General features: G+C 43.2%; 1 protein-coding gene across 1 annotated transcript in view; it reads right to left on the reverse strand.

Moving 5' to 3' along the window:
• Positions 1-24,667, reverse strand: part of AACS (acetoacetyl-CoA synthetase) — a 45,308-nt gene extending 20,641 nt beyond the window's left edge. Inside the window, exons 1-5 of the mRNA XM_075434677.1 lie at positions 24,403-24,667; positions 20,092-20,195; positions 15,555-15,675; positions 12,086-12,199; positions 3,628-3,725 (exon numbers count right to left, since the gene is read on the reverse strand). Coding sequence (XP_075290792.1) covers positions 3,628-3,725; positions 12,086-12,199; positions 15,555-15,675; positions 20,092-20,195; positions 24,403-24,661 — 696 coding nt within the window. The 5' untranslated portion in view covers positions 24,662-24,667. The remainder of the gene's footprint in view (positions 1-3,627; positions 3,726-12,085; positions 12,200-15,554; positions 15,676-20,091; positions 20,196-24,402) is intronic.
• Positions 24,668-25,246: the final 579 nt, after the last annotated feature.

Consider the following 25,246-nt stretch of genomic DNA (forward strand, 5'->3'; position numbering starts at 1 on the left):
TAACAATCCATTTCGTGTCCCCCAAATATACCAACGAATAACAAAGGCAAAATCCCCACAGAACATGGTTCACTGCAGGATCAAGTTCACACAGCTATCTAAGCAGTTAAAATTCACCTTGAGAATCAGACTTACAAACCCATCTATAGAGGATAAGCACCTAACTGTGACATGAGCAGGAGTTAGGCACTGAATTCGTGTGCAGGACCCCACGACTCCTGTCTGGGTCCGCAGGCGGGTGCTCTGTACACCCGGGGAAACTACCCCCAGTCCTGCTCTGGAACGTACCAGTAGTTTGGCAGCCTGCATGGGGGGAAAACTGAAAACCACCAGTCTTCTGGAAGGCATGTTTACCATGTGGCACTTCTGAACTCACAGCTTTGTTCTGCTATGATTAACACAGGGAACTGTACTGATTTTCACCAGAACAACTGGATATTGAACACACACATACCCACCACCAACAAAAAGCTACCACAGCTCCTTTAGAACCTCTGCGACAGGACACATTCAAATGCTAAATTTTCAAGTGTCTCCTCCAGCTTACACTGTTTTCAGGAATTTACCATAGCTGTTATCACATTTAAAAGAAAAACCCTTCTGGCTTTTTTTTTTTTTTTGGTACACTGCATGCAGCAGCCTACCAGAAATGGATCTTTTTGTGTTCAACAGCAAGAAGCAAATCCTTTTAGTAAAAGCACTCAGCACACAGTAACAGTCACCCCTCTCTAGCTACATTACTCAAAACATTAAGAACTACAAGATTACTCAATGCTATGAAATTGTCAGCTAACTGTTCAAGAGCAACCTCCTAAACCATGTTGCAAAAATCAGACTTCAGCCACATGTGTATTCTTCCCAGCATTCGTTGTTCTTCTGTCTCCTGCTTTGCCCTCTGTTTTGCAGCCAAAACGCAAGACAAATTATTACCAAATCAAAAGACCAATGCAAAACCATCACAATCAACTAATCTCTAATTAAACTCCTCCTTTCCAAGCTGGGCCGGTCAGGGTTGCAAGAAAGCCGACTGCAAAAGTACAGAGGTCCTGTCCTGACAACATCTCCATACTGTCTTTTTGGGAAAGCTCACTGAACACCACAGGTAAGGTACTGGGATATGACTGGATGTTAGCACGTCACGGTCTCTCCTGAATATGTCACTTCAGTTTTCTCTCCTACCACCCAAGATGCATTTCCTTTGCTTTGTTCACATCATAAGAAAATACAATGACAGTGCATTGACACCTAACTTTATCATTTCCTTTCAGGGAAAAAGTAAACCACCACAATCTGCTTCAGTGGCAAAGAGGTTTTCAAGAAGCCTCTAATGCATTAGCTAACACTCAGAAATGTAGATTTAATTAATACATCCAAGTTACTCTCTACGGGAGTATGAAATCATATTTCCTGCCTTCTTGGGTATGTTATCATACCTGCCTTTTTGTACCTTTTTCAAAGAACAGACCAAGTAGCCAAATTTCACACAGCGTGTGTGCATATATATGTGCGTGTGCATATACACACTCATCCTGAGCACAGCGCATACATACCCCATATCCGTGCTGCCTGACGTTTAAAAATGAAGACCAATGAGAGCACTAAGGGTACCCTAACAGAAGAATCAAATCTGAAGGGAAGTGTGAATCAAACAGAAATGACTGCAATTCTCATGGCTGTACTAATCCTGCTAGCACACCCAGTTGGATTCATTAGCACTGGCAGGACCAAATCCCACAGGGCAGCTTGGTGTGATACAAAGGGAATACAAACAGATGGAACATGTAATTGCTACACTGGAACTTTAATCCAACCAGATGGCTCAGCAAGGAATTGCTTTCATAAAAAGCCCAGGTATACCAGACATGGCTCATCCTATTCTACGAGGCTCAAATCCTGTACTAAAAATTGTGTAGGGCCCCATGAACGGAGCTGTGCTGACTTTGCTAGGGCTCAAAGGTTTCTCACATAGTTCTAAGAGCAGAGCCTCTTTTTAAACTTACATATCCATTAATTTCTTCTGCACAGGCCGCAAAGAACAACTTTTCTATTAGTATACACAAATGGGTAACAGGGACTAGAGAAATGAAGCAAAAGCTGCCAAGAGTGGCATTCTGCGTGGGAGGGAGCTCGCTGGTTCTCTGACAGCAGGCTTCCTGAAAGCTTGAAGTCTGTGGATGTATGGCATTCAGAGCCAGCAATGTGTAGGCAGCTCTGAAAAGTGACATTTCTGAGCTTCACAAAACATATATACACAATTGGATTTGAAATGTTGAAAACCCTGTTTCCCAAAACACAAACAAAATCTTCATTTATGTTAATAGGACTAATGCAGCTGCACGGAAGGGGAAAAATCTTTTCCTCAGGGCAGAATCCAATATCCCCGAGGACCTCTGCTCATCTCCCTCGAGATTTTAGGGTTTGAATTCATGCCAACACATGCTGCCAAGCCAAAGGAGAATAAATGGCATCGATGACACTGCTGCTCCAAAGCTAAATTTCATTAAAAATCCATCACAAAAACTAAATAAAGCTGGGCACTGAAAATAATAGCACATCAGCATGGACAGAAAACATACCAGGACTTTGTAATGCAAGCAAAATGAACAATCTTCCCCCAGACGAGAGATCAAATGAAAAGAAAATACTCCATACTGTCATTTTCTGAGCAAGCAGAAAATATTTGTAGAACAGATTGATCATTACATGCTGTAATGATTTTTTTTAATCACTTTTCCTCAATGATGCAACCTCCAGTCCCAGGGAGTGGAATGCTGCTGCCCTCTAGCGCAACTCCAGAGATGACCACTCCATACATTGGACCAGCTCCCAGGATTAACCACTGGTATCGAGGGCACGTAGTACCTACAGACTTCGGTATTTTCTGTGCTCTGCAATGCACAAACAGTACATTCTTCAAATGCTTTCATGCAAACTTTTAGACAGAAGAAAGGTTCAACACTCCATTTTAAAAGTGATTTGTATCTGTTGCTGCTTATGATGTCTACTATAGACTTTCTGAAGAAAGCACAATATGTTCCCAAAGCTTCCAGGGCAAACTGTAAAGTCTGTTTTGATATCATGATCATTTTTACCATATTTTATGCACAGCATTTATTCCTACACTAAAAAGTTAAACAGGTTAGTGATATTAGCCTGCAATTCCTCACCTTATTGGCAAACATAAATCCTTATGGAAAAGACCAGATGGGGTGTTGCTCAGTTTACCCACACAGGAGGCAGAGGAAGGCAGAGAAACCAGAGTGTGGCCAGGCAGCACAGGGAAAGACATTGGTGACAGAAGGGCCAAGCCCCAGACAACTCTGTTGCATTGCTACTCATCTGCACATTTAACATAATAAAAGCTCACTAAGACTATGGATTCCATCTCAAAATACCCCAACAGCAAGTTAGCTAAAGATACTCAAATCACTATGCTTAAAGTCATTAAAAGCATGGGTTTCCGTATGGTGTGTGGTAGCTGGAAAAAAGTGTGATGTACTTGGCTGTGCCTGGAGGTGGCAGTAAGACTAAAGTGAACAGAACTTATCTGCCACCTAAATTTATCACCTTCACATTTGTCTGAAACACGATAGCTTTTCTGGAACACACTCTAATAAGGCTACTCACATTAATGCCAAAGTCTGGCGACGTTGAACTCCAGATAGCACCAACACTTGCAGCAGCCAGCATTGCTTCCACTGCATGAACGCTGTTTGGTAAGTAACCTACGGCAGAATTTGAATGGTTAGAAATGGAAGAAAACTGAAAAAATATCAAAGCTTACAGTAAATTAAACCTATACAATAGCCAGTTTAAACAGATTAAAAAACGAAAAACCTAGACTGAAGCATCCTTTAACTCAATCAGTTTTCCACACAATTGTAATGTTCTCCTTCAAAGTCAAATCAGCTACACAAGGAATCAGAAATAATTCAATTTATAAAAATAGTTGTATCTATTTTTATATCTACAAGGTTACTCCCATTTTACACATGTTCCTGCTTCATTAATAAGACTTTCAGGATAAGAGGGCACTGCGCTGAAAAGAAGAACGGGAAGAGAGTGTAAAGTTGTGGATTGAATTACATAGAGACCAAGAATACAGCACCATGCAGGGGAATAGCACAGGTCTGGAGAATTAGAGAAGGAACAGGTATCTGGAAAGAAATATTATAAACACTCAGTTCAAGAGCAGAGATTCAGCTTTAAAAAGCTAAACACTGTCTGATAGACACTGTCAGAATCTTACACACAAACAAGCAAAACCTGTGTCTCAGCTGATCGCGGAGTAATACAGTGGGACAAGCCCTGGAACATTCCCACAAAAATGTAGCTCTTCAGGTTTATCTCATTAGCTTGTGGCAAGATTTCAGGATTTAAATTCAATTTATCAAGGCATATACAAGAAATTAATGTCAAGAAAGTTAGATTTTCAGTGGGCTCAATTTTAGCAATTCTCCAGAAGGTGCCGGGTGGCCGAGATGGATTCTGATCACTTGAGAGTCAAACCCACAAATGAAAACATGCAGCTGGAATTCACAGACTACACTAACGTAGATCAAAGATCTGGAGTTTCAGATCATCCTTCTTAAGCAGCCGAAAAGAAGTCCAAGTACTTTAAAAAAGGCCCATGACAGGCCTAACTGCAGTACTTCGACATCTAATTGAAATTTAGTGTTTGAAAGCAGACTTCAATGGCAAGAAAAATGCTTTCCAACTCATTTAACAGAAGCAGCAAGCACTGACAGATCTTAGACTGCAGTGCAAGTTGCAGGTGCTCCGCAAGCATCTCTACCAGGCACCAAAAACTCACTAGTGCTAGGTACTTTTCAAAGAAAGATAGTTACGGATGTACTTTTCAGGACTGGAACGAAGATCACAGACCTTAATAGCAATTTCTGTTACATTAACTTCATGAAGTAGGAGGGTACTGAGATTGATTTTTGTCAGTTTGTCTACACAGCTTCGAAAAAAAAAAAAAATCTAAATTTTCAACTTTGTAAAAAGCAGACTTTAAGTCTTAATTTAAACTGAGATTTTTCTTCACAATTCAGAAAAATGAGTGAAATTGGTTTCTTAAACTCACTTGACCACTTCAGCTAATCTGTAAGCTGCTGTACTTTTGGGAGCAGCGACTTTGAAAACAACACTGACTTACACTCATTTTCTGGGAAGGAAAAGGTAACTGTGAACAAAAACCTCATACCATGTTAAGATATAAATTACTCCCTAAAACTGCCTGCAGTTTGTGGTGCTTTGTTCAGCAAAGTTCTTAAGTACATAAAGGGCAGCAAAGCCTCAAGACCATAAAGGCATTATTTATTTTGCTCTTTTTCCCTTAGAGTCAAGGTTTATGATACAAGGTACAGCATCCCAAGATTTTAGTGATTCTTCTTTTAAGAGAAATCTCCCCCCCGAGCAATAATTTGAAATTTAAAATATATGAACCAGAACAGACTAAAATGTCACTGTATGTGATGGAAGCAGTTCTTTTATAATTGATGCCAAGTATTTCCACTAAGCATTTCTTGGATGGGATTATCATGGGGCCAGAGTGCAATAAAAGCTGAAAAACATCTCCTTGTGCTTTGGCGCAGTTATTACCCTGTGTACTTTACAATCATCAGTTCTATTATAAGCAAGTTCTCCTTCTCACCACTCCTACAAAAGCCATCAAGGCAAGAACACAAGTCTCTGCTTACTATTGTGAGCCAGACAATTAAGTCTTTACTTTCATTTGTCAGCTGGCTTTGAGGTGGTGTTTGAGCTTTAGAGGATACCAGCCAAAACTGCCAAAAGGCATGAAAGATGCAAAACAGCCTACTCTGCATTTCTGTATCTTTACTCCATCACTGTAGGCAGCCAGCCAGCTCACGGGGATTCTCACATATTTGTCATAATCTCCAACACCAGGTATTATGAATGAAAGTGTGGTTCCGTTCTGGAAAGAGTTCCTCCAAACACAGCAGTGTAAGAACTCCTGTTGCTTCTCTCAACAGCTCCCAACTCTAAATAACACAAACTACTTCTCCTGTCAGTCTTTCAGATTAGAACTGTATTCTCAGAAATAAAAATGCTTTCTCTTTCTCAGAGATTCTGCAAACCAATTACAGCAACTGTCATGTATGTAAAACTCCCTGCATTTGACTGCGCCCCTTGAGATATCAGCTGACTCCTCAAAGCATTCAGTAGGTTGACACAGGCCGTAAGCGTCTAAAACCTGGTAAACAGGAATGCTGCTGACAAAGCAGATGAAAAAATCCAACTTTTTTAGCTGGATTCACATCAGGGGTGACAGAACAGTGACCCACCTACAAAAGCTCTGTACTACAGAAGCTAATTTAAATATTTATCACATTTGTTCATGTATTTCACTAGAGCCTCCATTCTCCTTTATACAATATTTCAGCTAAGGATCAACACTAGCATTTGTCAGGATGGGTAAAGTCTACAGAAGGTACTTCTATGTCTCCATATCTTAACTTACCCCTTTCTTGAAGCTGGTAAGAAAGGTAGAAAGTACCTTCTGTTATTAGAAAGAGGAGGATCTTCATACCCTCTTTGGGTGAACTATAAAGCAATTGAATAGAGGGCTCAAAACACAGGAGCTGGGAATCCAGCAACTAGGAATTCAGAGTATGACATACCAAGGGTCCTAGCAGCACTCCTCCTGACTCATAAGTACGCATAAAGTCTCCATAAGGACAAAGAATTAAAACTTTGACATAAAAACTGCAACAAATCTCTAAGCAGGACAAGCGATATCTTAAAAACACTGTACGGATTTCTTTAAGCGGCACTTATCACCTGATCTGCTCAGGACAGCATTATCTGTCAGTTGCCATTTACTTGATCTAGCATATGCTGAGATTAAACTTAGATTTGTTCATTTACACTACCGTACTTCACCAACAGAATAGGTGAAAACCATAGTCCAAAAATTTCTGGTACAATCGTGCCAGAAACTATGTCAAAAGTCTCATTTCTCAGAGTGCTGAGAACACATCTCCTGCAAGCATCTAACGCCTTCATAAAGTAGAACTACTGCATACTCAGAAACAGAGGCATCCAAGGATTCATAGTCACATGAACAAAAAAAAAACCCACCAAACTTGGACCTTCCACCAAAGATTCAGTTTGAGCCTTGAAAGAATGCATCAGGAGGAAGGAAAGCAGAGAGCTGCAACTGAAATACCTTCTCAATGGCTTATACTATTGATCTACACCAGCTCTCAACCTGAGAAGACAATTCAAAGACCAGACTTCCAGTTTCTCTTTTCAATGTTCATGTATCATGTCATACTCTGTAGGACTTCAAAGTAGTCATCCTACCTAACGTTACTGTGGCCTGAGACTCTTAGTAACAGGCTAATCTTCTTACAAAGCTAGCTTTAAAACCCACGTAAGCAACCAGGACTAATAGAGTTACTATAGATAAAATACCAGCTTTAAACAATGTAATTCATTCACGTTTTGTTAAGGATTTTTGTGTGAACATATGGGGAAGATTAGTTTGTTTTTAACTGCTTACTTGTAACAGAACAAAGTGGCTACACTGATATAATAGAGGCAACCTATCCAGAGATGAAAAACACAGATACTCACAGTTTCATTTTACCCCTGCTGCAGTCACTGTTATTTGCCAAACAGATGGCCAGTGGGAGACCACGAGTACTTCACATGTGGATCCGTGTAGCTTGCATTAGGTATGGTATCACTGTTCCAAGCGTCATTAACAGTATTGCAAGACTGCTTTAGAAGAGATGTGTTTCACCACACATCTGCTTCAATTAGGTTTAGTGTTAAGTGCTATTCTCCTTAGTGACGGAAAGGATGAAATCAAGCTGAAGTGCTGACACTGCTGCTTGTCCGCCCACATTCACCCACCTCCAACTTTATCATCCTATTAATGTCACAATGCAACCATAAATTGTATTAAACAAACTAGGGGATGTGTTAAGTATGATGAAAAGTTAAAGTAATCTTGTGTCCGAGGCAGTAAAGCATGGAGATGAAATTCACAAGAAGAAAGCGATGCTAATGGTCTCGTGTATAATTCAAACAGCTCAAGATTAAGTCACTTCAAGAGAAAGTGGCCACAAAGGGCATCAGAACCTGGCATGCTGACTCGGTGTTAGGCAACTATAATAAAATTAGTATCTCCCTTCTACTTAAAAGCTGATTCTTCAGAAGCAGTAAAAGCATGTCCTGTATTACTGCTATAAACCATGTGAAGAATCACCCTTCCTTCTACCATCTGCTATAAATTTTGGAACAAAATAGATCCCGGTGGATTTTGGCAAGCTTTGGAGAGTCTGATCTTTGGTACCACAAGTGGGTGTATGACTCAAACTTTCCAACCCAACACTTAACATTTCTCCCACATTTTGGTTTGGGATTTGGAGAACAGCTTGCAGCCTCAACCTCTGACTGAGATGCTACTTTTCAGCTCTTCCAAGAACTGCCAATATCTTCTGGCATAGGAGAGAAACACATGAAAAAAGTTGAGCGCCAATTTTAAATATATATCTCTAAATAGCTGGATTGTGTTAAAAATCCCATCGGGTGCCTTTCACAGGGATGCTCTCCCTAGATACGGGCTACTGCCCAAGGGAAAAGTCACATGAATACTCCGGGTAATTATAAAAGCTCAACCTGAGCCCAAAAACATACCACGATTTTACAGAAACAGAGAGGGTTTGCCTAGATTTATTACCCTCTCCTGTTATCAAAAGTAAAGGGCTTTGTGAGGACTCCAAGTATAAAGCAAATCTACTTCCACAAATAAACTACAACTGCTCATAAAGACGTGCTCAAGCTATTGCGGTGCTCAAGGAGCCCCGTGCGGCCACTTGGTACCTACAGCAGCCAGGCAGCAAGGTCTCTGCGGTGAAGTGCCAGACAGGAAACTTTTTCTCAGGAAATGCACAAAAAGGCCAAAGGAAAAAACCACAGCTGCAGCTTATTCAAGCAATGGGAGCTTAACTCCACAGACTTAGGGAGCTGGGATCCAAAGGATGTTTTTCATGTTATTTTCAATGTATTTGTTTCCTTTTTTGTTTGTTTTTGTTTCATGGCTGTTAGTTGTTTTGTTTTTTTTTTTTTTTTTTTTTTTAAAGAACAGTGACACCACCAGATAGCCAGGCAGTGCAATTTGTGCCTCCTCTTGCAGTCACTATAACAGCTTCCAGGCTTCCCCGTCAGAGTCAACGCGCACATTTCTTCTCCCAAGATCAGAGAAAAATAGTTAAAAATCCATCCTTTCTGTGGAAGGAAGCCCTGACATTAAGTATGAATTTAATAGAAACTTGGAATTGCTGTCTTCTGTAAGCATGTAAAAAATGTATAAATAAAAATATAAACTGTATCTAAAGCATACTATTTTATTCCTACAATCTTATTTTAAGTATCAACTATGCTTTTTAATTAAAATAAGAGCTGCCAGAACAAACAAGATTCAAGAGTCAGTGAGCCTGCAGTTGTGCTAAGCAAAATAGTCATTAACTAAGAGGAACTTTTATTAAAATTATAATAATAGCATTATTAGCTTGATTATTAGGACTGACTACAACTATATTTCAATAGCATGTTTTCTCTTCTCCAGCTACAGAGCACATTTCCTCTCCATAGTATACCTTACTACTCGTGGCTCACAAGATGAGCACAAAACAGCATCATATTTTGTCTTCCCAAACAGTATTTCTAACCGGTTTTGATCAGAAGAGTGAAGCGGTGTTAATGCGCTTGTGAAGAGGACTTTAATTCACAGCTCAGAACACAAAACAACCACCTGTAGATAAAATGCTTCCATCTTAATTCAGAATGAATGTTCCCATTAGATGTGACTGCACCCGGTCATCCTTGAACACTAGTATTACATCTGTTACCCTAGTGAGCAATATTTTCTTCCCGGAGATTAAAACCATCTCATTTAGCACCAGAAATCAATATTCAAAGTCTGAAAAATGGAGTTGAACTGGAGAATTAGGACAGCAGCAAAGAACAGCAGGTGTCTACTCACAGGAACACAACAAAGCAACAGCTACTGTCCCCCCATCATCGTGTGTTCACACACACAGTTTTCATTCACACAAAATACAAAAACATATCCAGTAGTTACTCTTCTGCATTGTCCATCGCTTTCCCACAACACATTTCACCATATCATGAGATCAGACACTGGTACAGAGAGCCTTTTTACCACTTATGCATGAGATTTAATCCTTCAATTTAGCATAACCAGCAATACACACAGCAGAACTGTTTTGCCATGTTATGACTTTTTACTTACTTTCAAAACAATAAGGAATAGTGTCTAAATCGCCACAAGCAGTCTACAAAACAGATCATTTGAAATTGTTTTGTACACATCAGGAGAAATTTCATTGCAAAAGTCAAAAGAGAGTGCATTCAGTGTGCTTCGCAATGACAAACAGCAGTTACAGAAAGCATTAAAAGGGGTCAGCAAAAACCTGCCTGGGACTTTGCTTGGTTTCATGACGTCCAAGTTTCTAGTTATATGCATAATTAGATACTGTTTTGCCACCAATGTCTTTGGGGCAACTTTTTAAGCTACACACAACCCGCTTTTACCATGTGACATACACATCAGTGGACAGGCAGTAAGAAACACCACACTTCAGTTCTAAATACTCTTAGTGGAGCCTAAGTTCTCCTGGTCATTGGTTTGGTTTCAGAGCCTATTGCTCCTCAACGAGTTGTCAGATACAAACGTGACAGTGTTAAGACAGAAAACAGAGACAGAATTGGAGCTTCTTACTTTAAGCCTTCATTCAGACAAACCTTCCCGACTTTACTGGGTGGTTCATACCCAATTAAGGACTTAGCTCTAATTCTACATAAAAAAAATAAGCCACCAGCTGTGACAAATATTCAGTTACCAGTTCTGCAGAATATTCATATCATATGCACGAAGTATGAGCTCTCGAGTGTATTTCATATCTGCAGGTCATATTTGTGGGTTTAATAAAAACAACAATGCACACCCTTCTGTTTTTGAAGACATGGGTTCAAGTTCTGGTTTGTAACATGCAGAAAACCAACCAAATAGTTTCATCATTTTGGGTTTGCACCACATCAGAATTTAGATATACTTAGGATAATGGCCAACTATTGCTCAAAGAACATGGGATTTCAGTAGTAAGATGGATATGCACATCAGCAGGATGACCTGAAGTACCAGGCAGGAGTCAAGGATATTGCAGTTTTCATTTGCACCACAATGACAAACGTAAAAAGTGTGTGTTAGAGTACATGAAGTACAGAGATGAACTGGCTCAGCTGGAAGATCAAAACCAGCAATTTAGAAATGCATGGACTGAGACCAGCTTGAGTAACTCCTTTTATACCTAGACTGTATGCTGCAGAAGCTGTTCATAAGACAGAAAACTGTTCATACAGAAAAATCCGCATGACAGTCTTATGACAGGAAACATAACTCTAGAAATTTCTGAGTTACTGAAAGGACCATAGGGTTCTAACTGCTAAGCTCTCCCTTGGTATGACTTGAAAAGTTACTGCTCGCCAGCTGTTCACTACCACTGTTCCAGAAGGCGCTACTCCCAAAAGCACTGGTAGCAGCAGGCAGTGCAAGCCCATTCCCCCAGAAGTGCAATTCACAGTGCACCGTATTACTGGGGGCCACAGGGTCAGCCATTGCCAGCTGGCACCAGAACAACCAACCTGGGACCGTAATTTCCAAGACTGCCCCCATGATTGCCCCCATGTGAATCTGCCAGACCTTGTGAGTCAAGGCTCAGCCAGATGCAAAGTCTCCATCACTTCCAATTCCACGGAGTGTTTATGAAGCAGACCTTAGTGAAGCTATGAATGAGGTATTTTCCTCCTCCGTCCAGGGCTAGAGTGCTTGCAGGCTAATCCAGGTTCCTTCCCTCTAGAAGCACATTTCATGCAAATGTAAATATAGCAGCATAAGAGCCTTTTCTTTGGAATGTTTCTGTAAAATAGTATTGCTTATACACACTTCTGTAACCCTGACTACTCACTTGCATATTTCAAGAAAAAATTTTTTTTTAAAGGACGAGAGGTGAAAAGTGTTACTCACCCACAACTCTGTCTCCTACTTTTACTCCCATCTTCCTCATGGCTGCAGCATACAAAGCTACAGCTTGTCTCAGTTCTTCAAAAGTAACTTTCAAGATTTCTTCTTTGCCTTCCCCTGAAGAAAGAAGATTAAAACAACCAGTCAGAAATTATGCATTGCAGCATAAGTAGAGTCTAGTACAAACAACTAATTCTGGAAGAATACGAAGCAATTTTAGGAGAAGAGTTTCCACTAAATTATACCTGTTGCTTTTCACATTCCTCTTATGTTGTACCAAGCTTTTCTTTTTAATGGGCATCAAGTATTAATCAGTAGTATTCATTCAGTAGGCATGAGGACATTTTTAAGGACAGCAACACACATCTGTGAAAATGCAAACTACTCACTGGAGAAAGGTGAGTTCTCAAGGAGAAGTAGATTGCACTCACTGAGGCTACTTTCTAACATGGAAAGAACTACCTTATTTGCCCTTTTTGCTCAGTTTTCTCATTAAGCCTAGGGAGCAGCAGTAAGGTGCCAACTTTAGGTTTTATTACGGCAAGTCACCATTGACCAGAAAGTCATGCACATATAGTGCATATATAGTAACTATACTAAGATCTGACTTTCAATATGCTTTTTAAACATCTGCATTTGCCAACATACCGCAAATAAACTAAACTGGACTCCATTCATCTCTGAAAAGATCTGCAGGGTGTTTTCATTTTTGTCCTGAATGTCAGATATTACATAAGCTGTTAATAAATCACTCCTGAAACAAAATGAACAAGTCTAAATGTCATGAAAGGCAAAGTCTGTCATCTTAAAGGTCCCTTCCTGTATTTCCTCAGTGTGACTCCTGCAAACCATTTGGTCTGTCCTGTTTCCAGTATCCAGCACTTCTTATGAAAATACATATGCCACAGATGTCACAACAAAAATGTACTGCATGCTCTGGTACAGCAGGTCCTTGCAGAACAGCTACCATCAGTCTGATTTCCTTCAGCAGGGAACAGTACTTTTTATTCTTTTGCCTTCTTGGACTTCCACCCCAGTAAATTTAGACCCACATGGGGCAAGAGATCAGATTGTGATGGGAAACACCACAGAAGCCAATGTAACGTAGCTCGTAAGCTGAGCAGGGACTTCTGACAGGTTCTGTTTTCCCACACTACAACAGGAGAGGGGACTCTGGTCTCGCTCCGTGATTAAGCCGCCAGGAGAAGGGAGTCACAAAGAAGAGATTCACAGTGGGAGCCAGTGACAAGTGAATTTGTTTAGGAAAAGTTACACTTACATTCCTGCGCTCTATTACACCCACGTTGCTCCCACAGAATCATCCCTAGCAAACACACAAATCTGGCACAGGTTCCCTAAACACCACTCTGACCTAGCAGCGAAGGGTTAACAAAAAATACTCTGACTTAAGAGACCTTAAGGAGATTAAATACAGCAGCAGGTCATGAAAAGAAATGCAGGTGGAACAGTGTTCACCACGGGGAAGTAAATGTGTTCCCTCCAGCACTGATACAGTATTCAACTGGAAAATAATTTTCGTCCTTTTGGTATCATCGCCTGCGATGATGCGACATAAAGCAGTGAGTCTCCAGCACACCCCATGACTTCCTAACAAGAAACACAATCTACAGGGACAGTGTAATCACACACCAATACAAATAATTCACTTAGTTGATAATAATTCCTTGAATAATTTGAACTGAAAGTATTTAACTCCACTTTTCCTCAAGTTGCCTGTTTAGCTTTTAACATTAACAAATCAATCATGTCAATTCTACATACATGTAGAGCTGACTTGCTAATCAGTGCTTGACTTTCAGTTGCTGCACAAAATATACTTAACTACATCGATTTTTTTTTCTCCATTAAACAATACACAAGAAGCTTTTCTAATGTTCTCAAAATTTGAGAGCAATGAGCACATCACTTTGAAGCCAGCTTTCTGTTAGAAGCCTCATTTCTATCACACTTCACCAGATCAATTCTTCTTATACCAAAACTGGGTCACAGATTTTTCCCCGTTCTCTCTGCACTGGTAGTTGATTTTTTTTATCTATATGATCAGAGAGGTGTCTTTCAATACTCCTAAGCAGCAAAACGCAACTGATAAGTATTTCTTAAAAATTATAAATGCTTATAAATATCTTAAGGGTGGGTGTCAGGAGAACAGCGCCAGACTCTTTCCAGTGGTGCCCAGCGACAGGACACGGGGCAACGGGCACAAACTGAAGTAGAGGAAGCTCCAGCTGAACATGAGGAAGAACTTCTTCACTCTGAGGGTGACAGAGCACTGGCACAGGCTGCCCAGGGAGGTTGTAGAGTCTCCTTCTCTGGAGATATTCCAGACCTGCCTGGACAAGGTCCTGTGCAGCCTGCTCTGGGTGACCCTGCTTCGGCAGGGGGGTTGGACTGGGTGACCCACAGAGGTCCCTTCCAATCCCGAACATTCTGTGATTCTTCTTCAGCAGTAAGCGTACAGAAGAATTCTGCTGTCTCACATAGCTTTTTAAAAAGCTATCAGAACAATAGTAACACTTATGTAAATTAAAAACTGCTCTCTATGTCAGAAATCAGAAACTAAGACTTTTAACACCTACACAATCAGTCCACAGTTCTGCATAATTTTATCTGCTAATGAGCTGTAAGACTGCATTGTTTATTGTCAAGCTATCAAGAAGCACCACCACTTGGTCAGTCTTACGATAAGGACTAGGTCCAGCAAAAGGGAATCTCAGAACACAACTCCCTAAGAAAACACTCACACACCTGCACAGAAGATAATCTCATCTAACAGAGGTCAGAATCATTTTTTAGAGTTACCAAAGTCAGCAGATACAGGGAAGAGACTTTATTGTCTTGACATTACCACCCTTATTGTGAGTGTACCCAGATTTCACTAGACTTCATTCTTGCCCAGTACAGCAAAACAATTAAGATGGAACTTTAGTGTTTCAGAAAAGTGAAATTCCAAGTCTTCCACGCATGTAACTGTCCTTCCTCTCCACATTGTCAAAAGCAGAATTAATCCTTACTTACGCCCCATGTAGTCCTTAGTATTGCTAAGCCAAGAGGCATAGGAAGAGGGTAGGAAGGACAATATCAAGCAACAGTGCCAAAATACTTCCTGAAGGCAAGCATTAGGGAAGTGTTTATGACAAATGTAAAGTAATACCTCAAATACTGAGTGATGGTAAACATAGCATGATCTCCACTACCTTCATGCAGTTAAGCACATTCTAAGAAAACTTCATTCACTTTGTCAAGGACTCTTCAGAACTATCTGTACTCTCAGAGCATGTTTTGCTGGTTTTTGCAGAGCTGTATCACAGATTCAGCAGAGTTACTGACTTTATTTTCCTCTTTTCTCCTCACCCAAGCCAGTCTATTTCAAGGTTTCATAAAAAGCAGAGCTATTTTACAAGGCCTAGTCCTGTGAACTATAAATAAATACAAGCCATTCATTTTTTCTTACTTGCCGCATACAATGCAATCTTGTCATTGTCCTTGTGCTTCAGAAGATTTTCTGCATAGTTCAGACGGCTACCTTTAAACCATTCCGGGACATCTGCAATACTTTTGGATGTATCAACCACCTGAAAAAAAAAAATTAATGCATACCTGGAAAACTATAACACGATTTCTTTTTCAAAGCATTGTACAGAAATCAGCTAATTCCAAGCTCTATACACTCTACTAGAGAAGAATCATTTCTCCCAGCTTACAGACGGCAAACAGGCACCAGGTCCTGCAATTACAGGCCTGGAAAGACTAATTTGTCAACTGTCACAAGTAAAGCCATCCTTACAACCAAACTAAAAAGAGTTCCTTGCTGACAGTTCCACCTTCGGACCAGCCTTAGACACACCAGTGAAGCAATCCACTCTGGCTACATCCAGACCACAAAAGAGGTGCAAACCACAGCGCACGCTGGAGTTTTGCCTCTGGAACATCACAAACGGGGACTAAGCTATGGCACATTGTAGCTCCCTGCCAGACTGCATGCCCCAGCCTCCCTCCTATCAAAATCCAAGCATGGCAAGCTGTGACTACTCACTCTTCCCCAGCACAAGTCAAGAGATAGAGACCAACATCAGCAACCTAGACAACAGTAATTCAAACTAACCCCAGCCTAAACAAGTGACCTGTATAGTGAGAAGTAACTCAGAAGTTCAAGCTTCTTATTCGAATTCTCTATTTTTTTTAAAGATTAAGTTGCATGAAACATTTAAGCACTCCACAGCTTCATTCACAGTGTAGAAATACTGCTATTAACCTCTACAACCAACAAATACGGTACTACAAACTGTCAGAATGCACATTTCTACCATCCTTGATTTGCTGTTTTCTAAAAAGAGGGTCCAGCAAGCTAGTAAGCCCATACTATGCAATTCCCTGTTTAGGACTAAGACATGCAAAGAACTGAAAAATGCAATGACAAGAAGTCACAAAAATATGTTCAGCTGAAACAACTTCCCCCATCTTGAACTAATTAAGCCTCAGAATATTAAATTATCCCTTGATAAGTCACAGTTAAGACTACACCTTTAATAACAACAATAGGCCACAAAGGTCTGTAAATTTCTTCCAGAACACCCCACTGTTTAGAGATTCAGTTGCCCAGCAGCACATGTATTTTGTAATCTTTAAATTGAAACTGTTTTGAAGTTGTGTTTTTGAAAGCTTCAGTTTATACCCTCAGGTTCTCTGTCACAGACTGCGCATGCATTACAGAAACAGCATTCTTTCAGACCAAGTAACAGGTTCTTCTGAAAGCAAGACAGAACTCAAAATACCTCCCATTCCAGAAAACCCAATATTTTTGTGCTTTGAGATGTGCAGTGTATGTATTACTGGAGGCTATCCTAAACTTCATTTTATAAGAGAAGTTAAAGCTCACGTGCAAATGCTCTACTGTATTACTTTATTTCAAATTGATTTCTAAAGACAGGAACTCAAGGAGACTTTCTTGCTTGTAACAATCAGCTAGAACCAAGTTACAGCATTTACAATTTAACAATTTAAGTCACAATTTTTTTTATATCAACATATATTACTGCTGTAACTAGATGCCACTCTTAGAACTGATCCATTACTGACTTTCATCACTTGAAGAAAAGCGATCAGAATGTTTTCAGCATTTTCCAGGACCAGATCTAATATAACCCTATTTTTATCTGCAGTGGAACACCCCTTCCAAGAACTCCACTAGCATAAGGTGCTGGACTCACACATTTGATGCTCCATTATTTTCTACTTGAGTAATGCCTACAACTCCTAGTTAAGCCAAACCTCTTTAGCAGGGGTACTCCATTATATGAACAATCTGATCTCTCCCTTAGAGGGAAGTTCTCAGCAAGCAATAGAAACTGAAGATCTGCTAATTTAGTGAAAGATCCCAGCTAGATCCCAGTCCTAGCAAGGCTATAAAAACTCAGAGCTTTGCAACAAGCCTTTCACTGCGTACAGACCCAACAAACACTCAGCAAGGCTACAGGAAAGTGTCACCTACAGTACTGCTGCCCGCAGTCCTCACTTAATGAGTCAGGCTTCACTCCTACTCACCGCAGCACCAAGGCATCCAAGGCCAATTCGGGTTCTCAGGTGAACATGCCAAGTACCAGCTGCACTCCCATGCCACCAGCTCCTGTTCTACAGTTGCTCTTCACAACAGTAATCAGTGGCCACTTCCTAAGCCTCAGTAGCTACAAACAAGCATCGCAACAGCAATATCCTCTGTCCATACCTCTACTGCATTTCCCCTCCTTTAAGTGGTTTGGTAGTTGTGCTACAACCATGTATCATCATGCCCCAAAGATTCCGATTAACCTAAGCAGAGGCCATACCTTTGAGAACAACTCTGCTACCGTGAGACAGACAATCCCTGTCCTGCTGTGATGTTCTGTCTGACCTGAGAGCAAAAAACAGCACGCCCCAGGACAACCTAGAGAACAGACACTACCAGAATGCTCAAAGCAGCCCCTCCCCAGGAACAGCCATCAGGTGCTTTTTGTAGCAAAAAGAGAAGGATACTCAAACTAAATTCCTTATTTAAAATCAACAGCTCCTTGTAACTTGGCATAACAATACCAGTGCTACCACGCCATGATAGCTTTGTACACTGCAAGTACCTTGACATGGTTATCAATTGCTATGGAGCAACACAAGCAAGTCCACATTGAATACTTAAAACCTTTACTACATTTAAATAAAACACTGACTCCCTGTGTTACACATGCACAAAATTTTACTGTTTTTCTTAGAATGACCTATGAAAGTAGAAACTGTTTCACTGGCTAGGAACAAAGGATTCAGCTCCGGTTAATGAAAAATTTTCTTTTCCTCAAAGCATAATGCTTATTTCCAACAAGCAGCAGGGATCATGTTGCAAGACACCTGAACTCAAGCTTTTTGGCTCTTTAGCTACCACAGAACAGCTTGGGCACCGTGACAGGCCTTTCCTCCATACATGCAATAGAAATGGACCAATGGTGAGGGCTAACAGCAAGTCAGCTTTGAGGCTCAAAGCTGCAGTCAAGCCTTGAAGCTGACACTATGCTGACACCGAGGGAAAGTCAGAGGCAAACAGAAACATCCATAAAGAGCGAGTCAGGTATCTTCTGCAGTACTCGTCTATCAGCTGACTGCCTCTCCTGTGTTACAGGAAGACCCTTGTAGAATAGGCACACAGGGCCTAGAAGCTCATAAGTAGTCTAGTTAAAGCCTTCCTAGACATCTTCTTGCTTCTCATCCTCAGGAAACATCCATTTTAGGCCACCATTGCATGCTTCAGTCTCCCTTCCAGTTCACCAGCCACTAGTGGTGCCCGGAGGGACAGACTTCCAGAAGTGCCAGTCCTGTAAGGCAAGAGAACAAGTAGTGTTACTGCCCCGCTTGCTCAGTACAGATACAAGGGTGCAAAACAGCTCCCCTGAACTACTTGCTCAGGACAATTTGTATTCATGTGGAAATTGAAAAAGACAGCCTTGCTAACAGCACAGATAATGTACAGAAAATAGACAATATTCAAATGTAGCCTATAGAAATAAGATTAAGCGTTTACGGTCTTCAGCCTACATACTTCAAAAAGCATGAATTGCTGAATTCACTCTTCTAAGGGGTGGGTCACACTAAGACACCTGAGCACGCAGTTCAGTGGCAGGATGAACCACTTGATCTATCCTCACATGCAGTACAGAAATTTGCAAGACAGGAAAAGGCAAAAGAAACTTACCTGTTACCACTGCAGAACTGTCAGTACTCTGAGTGTTCTCAGCATAGATGGCCTCCAGCGATTTGGACACAAGTCCAGTCCTCTCTCCACTAACTCCCAGGAAGGCTCCTCTGCACCAAGCTTTTGAAGTAATTAGTCTATGTTCCTCAGATGGAAAACCACAGGGTGATGTTGATATCCTACATCAGGACTGTAGAAGGGCTCCACCTTTGCCCTCCATTTGCAAGAGCTTCGAAGTCACCTTTACCTCAAAGCAACACTGTGGCATGGTCTGGTATTCCATCCAGCCACTACCATTTCTTCAGACATATTTCAAGCCTGCATCCGACTGCAGACTTCCATAACCAGTTCTACACAACTGGAGTGGAACAGGTGTTCCTATCACATAACCGGAGTCAGGGAACATAAACACGAACTTGACTGCATGCCAGCATTTACAAAATCAAGATGATGTTCTACCAGCATAATCCTAAAGCAGAAGGCAGTATATTGGCAGACTCCTCACAAGCAGCCAGGGTGCCAAGGATAAAAGACCACATGACCACAAGTACATTACAGCAGAATTGTTTAGGACAATAGAACTTGAGGATTTCACTGTCCTAGGGTGTATCAGCAACAGAACACCACCATGCAGAACACAAGGAAATTCAGGACTATATACTTGACGGATTCTTCAACTCACTTGCAAACATTCCAGGAACAGGTCAAAGGACTGATTGTAAAACTGGTTTCTCCCCTTTGTGTTCCACTTGACTGTTTAAAATAAATACCGACTTACCTCATCATACAGGCGAGAACATACGATGTTACTGTACTTCCAGAATTCTGCCCAAAAGTCTGAGTAGGATTCCACTGACCACTGGTATAAGTCATCATAGTTGGCTAGAAGCAATAGATATCCGTTAGCATTATGCAGAGAATTGCAGGGATTTAGACAAGCTACAATTAGCAATATCCCACATAAAGAAAATTTGTGGCTAAAACCAATCATAAAGAGTAGATCATGTCTCTGTTCAAGTCAAGTGACAGCATCAACAGAAATAGTCTACCTGAACACACGGCATCATTTCACCTGGCTGTGTTACAAGCCGTCGGCCACCACAGCGATAGGGACCTTTTCTAGAAACTGTGCAACATCTACCCCCTCCCCATCTGCGAAACTGAAGATTAGACAGCAGGATAGAGCTCTGCTTGCTGACACTTCTACCCTCTACCATATCACCAACACGATGCTTTCATACAGCAAAAGCTGTCTTCCTGACAAGGGACATTTGCATATGGTTCTAGTCCAGGACCAAAGACCTCTGACAGCATGGCAACACAGAGATTAGATCACTCATTATCCACCTGGAATATCAACAGGGCTGTTGCAAAAGAAGCATGCATTATTCCTCAAGAAATAAGGGGTCTGACAGATGGCAGTTTACCTTTTCATGCTAAAAACTGCATGAATTAAGCGAAACAAGATTAGGATCGACAGCAGCCCTGCTGAGAGGGACTTGAGGGTACTGATAGATGAAAGGCTGGACATGAGCCGGCAACGTGCGCTGGCAGCCCAAAGGGCCAACCGTGTCCTGGGCTGCATCAGGAGAAGCGTGGCCAGCAGGTCGAGAGAGGTGATTCTGCCCCTCTACTCTGCTCTGGTGAGACCTCACCTGGAGTCCTGCGTTCAGCTCTGGAGCCCTCAGCACAAGAAGGACATGGAACTGTTGGAGCAGGTCCAAACGAAGGCTACAAAAACGATCCGAGGGCTGGAGGACCTCTCCTATGAGGACAGGCTGAGGGAGCTGGGCTTGTTCAGCCTGGAGAAGAGAAGGCTGCGGGGAGACCTGATTGCAGCCTTTCAGTACTTAAAGGGAGCCTATAGGAAAGATGGGGACAGTCTTTTTAGTAGAGACAACAGTGACAGGACGAGGGGTAATGGTTTTAAACTAAAACAGGGTAGGTTTAGGCTGGATATAAGGAAGAAATTCTTTACAATGAGGGTGGTGAAACACTGGAACGGGTTGCCCAGAGAGGCAGTGGAGGCCCCATCCCTGGAAACATTCAAGACCAGGTCGGACAGGGCTCTGAGCAACCTGATCTAGTTAGCGGTGTCCCTGCTCGCTGCCGGGGGGTTGGACTAGATGACCTCTAGGGGTCCCTTCCGACCCAAAACTTTCTATGATTCTAAGATGTTTATTAGCTAGATATTAAAACCATGACCTGACACAAAAACCATGGAAGTGAGCAGCATAAGTATTACACGATTGTGAGGCAGATGAAGTAACACCAGGAATACATACCAAAAAAACACAATTCAAACTAAATACTGAAACTTGGTGTGTAAAACAGTTTTAGGTATGAGTAACTGAAGCTGATTTCTCATCACCGCCTTAAAAGTGACATTCCCAAGTCATGTCCATGCTGTCTGAAGCTGCGCCAACAGCCAAATCAAACATTAATATCTGTCAGTGACAGAAGTAACAGCTTTCTGCTCTGCCAACCGTGTTTCCTACTTGATGCTGTTAGCTAAACAGTTGAAGTCATTTTCTCCAATTATCTTTGGTTTGTCATCCAGCTAATTGCTTCAGAAGTTATCTTCGCATCCTCTTCCCACAAGGAGGACATCTTCCAGCTTTATAAGAGGAAAAAAACATTCAAAGCCATCTCTACACTGTCACTCACACTTGATCACTACAGCTGCTTCCGCACCCAGGCTGTCCCTTCCACACCTCACTCCACTCAATCTTTTCCATCAATGTGAGATCACTCTCTAGGTATTACTGACATAGCAGAAGCAAAGGCAAAGCCTGTTCTCCATAACTCAACTTTTGCCTACATATTGCCTCGATCTCAGCCTCCTACATACCCCTTTTTTTTTTTTTTTTTTAAGAACACTCCACCCACATTACTCTTCACTATTCCATACACTGCAGTCAGCTGGTGTGTGCATAAAACTTTACCAAAGGAAGCTTCAAGCTTCCATCTTGTCCTTCAAAAACCAGTTGTAGTGCATGCTCTGAATCATTTGATAAACACGAAAAGCTGCAAGTCACCACTAATTTCGTTTCTTACAATATGAACAGTTTGTTCTGTCTTGTCTATACAGTTTATCCCCAAATGAGCTCTAGCATGCAAGTCCCTTGGGGCACAGACCTGTTGCTCAGCAATTAAACATTGCATCTCATCACTAGATTTTCAGGGTCAAGCAGAATCATTCTGTTTAAATGGTTATATTGCCCTTAGCTCTCCTCAGTTAGCCCACATCTTGATGTCACAAAGAATCCATCCTTAGTCATTGAATAGCACACAGACCAATGAACATCAGTTCAAATCTAATGGAAGTTGACAAAGGTTTCTATATCTGCACAAGAATCCACTTTTACCTGGAGATAGCCACTTAAATTTGGGTCACAAAAGTTCTAGTTGTTACAGCCATAAACATGGGCAGCCCATCTGAAACTGCATTCAATCTTGATCATACGAGCACCAGTTACATGACATTTTTACTCAGGAGTTAACCAAAATCCTGTAGTAATTTGCTTCCTATGTAGCAGGAGAGTTAGCCACTGTACATTTCTGCTCAAATGGGAAATCCTCCGGCAGTCAAAATAATGACCTAGCTTGCTTACATAGTAAGTTCCCAATCAAGGTGCATAATTACTTTCAGACATGAACTGCTAAAAGCACTAGGTACATTGCTACTACTCCAGAACGTCTCTGCCCATACCACAGACACTTTCACGCTGGACTGCCAAACTTGTCAGGCCACTTGCCAAAACTACTCCCTCCATCTCCATCAGACAGATGACCACAGGAAAGCTACACAAGCAACCTGGTCCCCAAATACTTAGTGAGAACGGACAGCACAACACAAGCTAGTCAGAACTAGAGGGTTTGACATCCATAGGCACTGAGGTCCACCTGGTTCACGAAGTGAAGCAGCCCACGCAGCCAGCACCACTGACTCCTGATCCCCCAGAGACACTGCCTATAGCTACCTGCCATCAAAAAACTGAACAATTGGGGATGAAAGACAAAATCACAGAATATTAGGGGTTGGAAGGGACCTCTGTGGGTCACACAGTCCAACCCCCTGCCGAAGCAGGGTCACCCAGAGCAGGCTGCACAGCACCGCGTCCAGGCGGGTCTGGAATATCTCCAGAGAAGGAGACTCCGCAACCTCCCTGGGCAGCCTGGGCCAGGGCTCCGTCACCCTCAGAGAGAAGAAGTTCTTCCTCATGGTCAGACAGAACTTCCTCTGCTTCAGTTTGTGCCCGTTGCCCCGTGTCCTGTCACTGGACACCACTGGAAAGAGTCTGGCCCCGTCCTGACACCCACCCTGCAGATATTTGTAGGCATTTCTAAGGTCCCCTCTCAGCCTTTTCTTCTCCAGGCTATACAAGCCCAGCTCCCTCAGCCTTTCCTCAAGGAAACACCTGGAGGTCCAACCTCTACTCAGAGCAGAGCTAGACTCAAAACTGACAAGCTGGTGTTCAGTCAAAGGGCTGCACGCCTATTCACAGGCACATAGGTATTTCTGAATGAGCATGAAGCACAGCTTGAAGTTCAAGAGCTTAGGCAGATACACCACAAAAAAAAACTTGGTTTCCATCACTGAACTAACTTATGCATCACCTTTCATTTCCCAGCATACCTGAAAACTACAAAGATGTACTCTTCCAAACCGATTGCCAGCACGGGCTTAACTCAAGCCTCACACACAAACACCGCTAAAGCACCACACTAAGGCTCACGTTACGCTTGCAGCCATAACGGCAGCGCCCGCTCCTTCCCGCAGCCCCTCAGACCACGGGGCCGCTCCAGCGCTGCCCCTCGCCCCAGGCAGCCCCGCAAGCAGCGCCCGGAGCCCGCAGCAGGCACCACTGCCCCGGGCACAGGTAAGGCTGCCTGCCCCACCCGTCGGCGCGCTCCCTCCCGCACGGCAGGCCTCCGCGGAGCATCCCGCACCCCCGCCCGCTCCAAGCCCCGGGGGTGGCAGTGGGGGGGTGTCCGGGCACTCTCTGGGGCGGACGGACGGCCCGCGGTAAGGCCAGCCCCGCGCAGAGCCCCGGGGCCTCCCCGCCCGCCCCCGCCCGGCGCTCACCTAGGCGGAGCCCGCAGCTGCCGGCCACGGCGGCGCGGAACCGGTCCATGTGGGTGTTGCGCTTCGTGTCAGGCTCCCACATCACCCGCGACTCCATGATCTCGGGCTCCCGGGACATGGCGGTGGTGGGAAACGAGCGAGAAACCGTCGCTCCCGCCAGACACCCACACCGAGACAGCTCGGCCGCCTCAGCCCCGACTGCAGGGTCCCTCCTCCGGACGCAGCGCTTTAAGGGCCGCCGAGCCGTTCCCAGACGCATCACTCAGTAACCTTCCGCCGGAGAGAAAAGAGTGCGGGGCGGGGCGCGCTGAGGGGGCGGCGGGCACGGAGGGGCGGTGAGGCGGGCGCGGCCCGTCCGCCTCCTTCAGCATGCCGGGGGTCGGCGGCGGGGGCCCTCCCAGCGGGGCCCGGCCTCTCCCGGACGGGGCTCTCGCCTCAGGCGGCGGCGACCCCCCGGCCCGCCCCGCCGAGTGTCCGCGTCCTGCCCCCCCCCCGGCCCGGGGCTGTGCCCGACCCCCGGGCGGTAACGGGATTAAAGGCAGCTCCCGGCCCCGCCACCCCTGAAGGTGACTGAAGGCGAAGCGGCCATCGCGATTCTGGCAGATCCCGCCACCATCCACCGCCGCTTTAACTGGTTTTATTCCCCCGGAGAGGGACTGGAGGAGTCCGCGCTGACAAACGGCTTTGACCCAATACCAAGGGAAGGGACGCGTCTCTCGGCAGCCTCCCTGTCCCAGCTACACCTCTGTAACGCTGCCGAACCTAGCTCACACCTTGGGTTAAAACCGGTTGCTTATCCTGGTTGAAAATCCGAGGGCCGTCTCTTACCGACAACGGCTGCGTG

Source organism: Opisthocomus hoazin, chromosome 13, assembly GCF_030867145.1.
Source record: "Opisthocomus hoazin isolate bOpiHoa1 chromosome 13, bOpiHoa1.hap1, whole genome shotgun sequence".
NCBI classification, from domain to species: Eukaryota; Metazoa; Chordata; class Aves; order Opisthocomiformes; family Opisthocomidae; genus Opisthocomus; species Opisthocomus hoazin.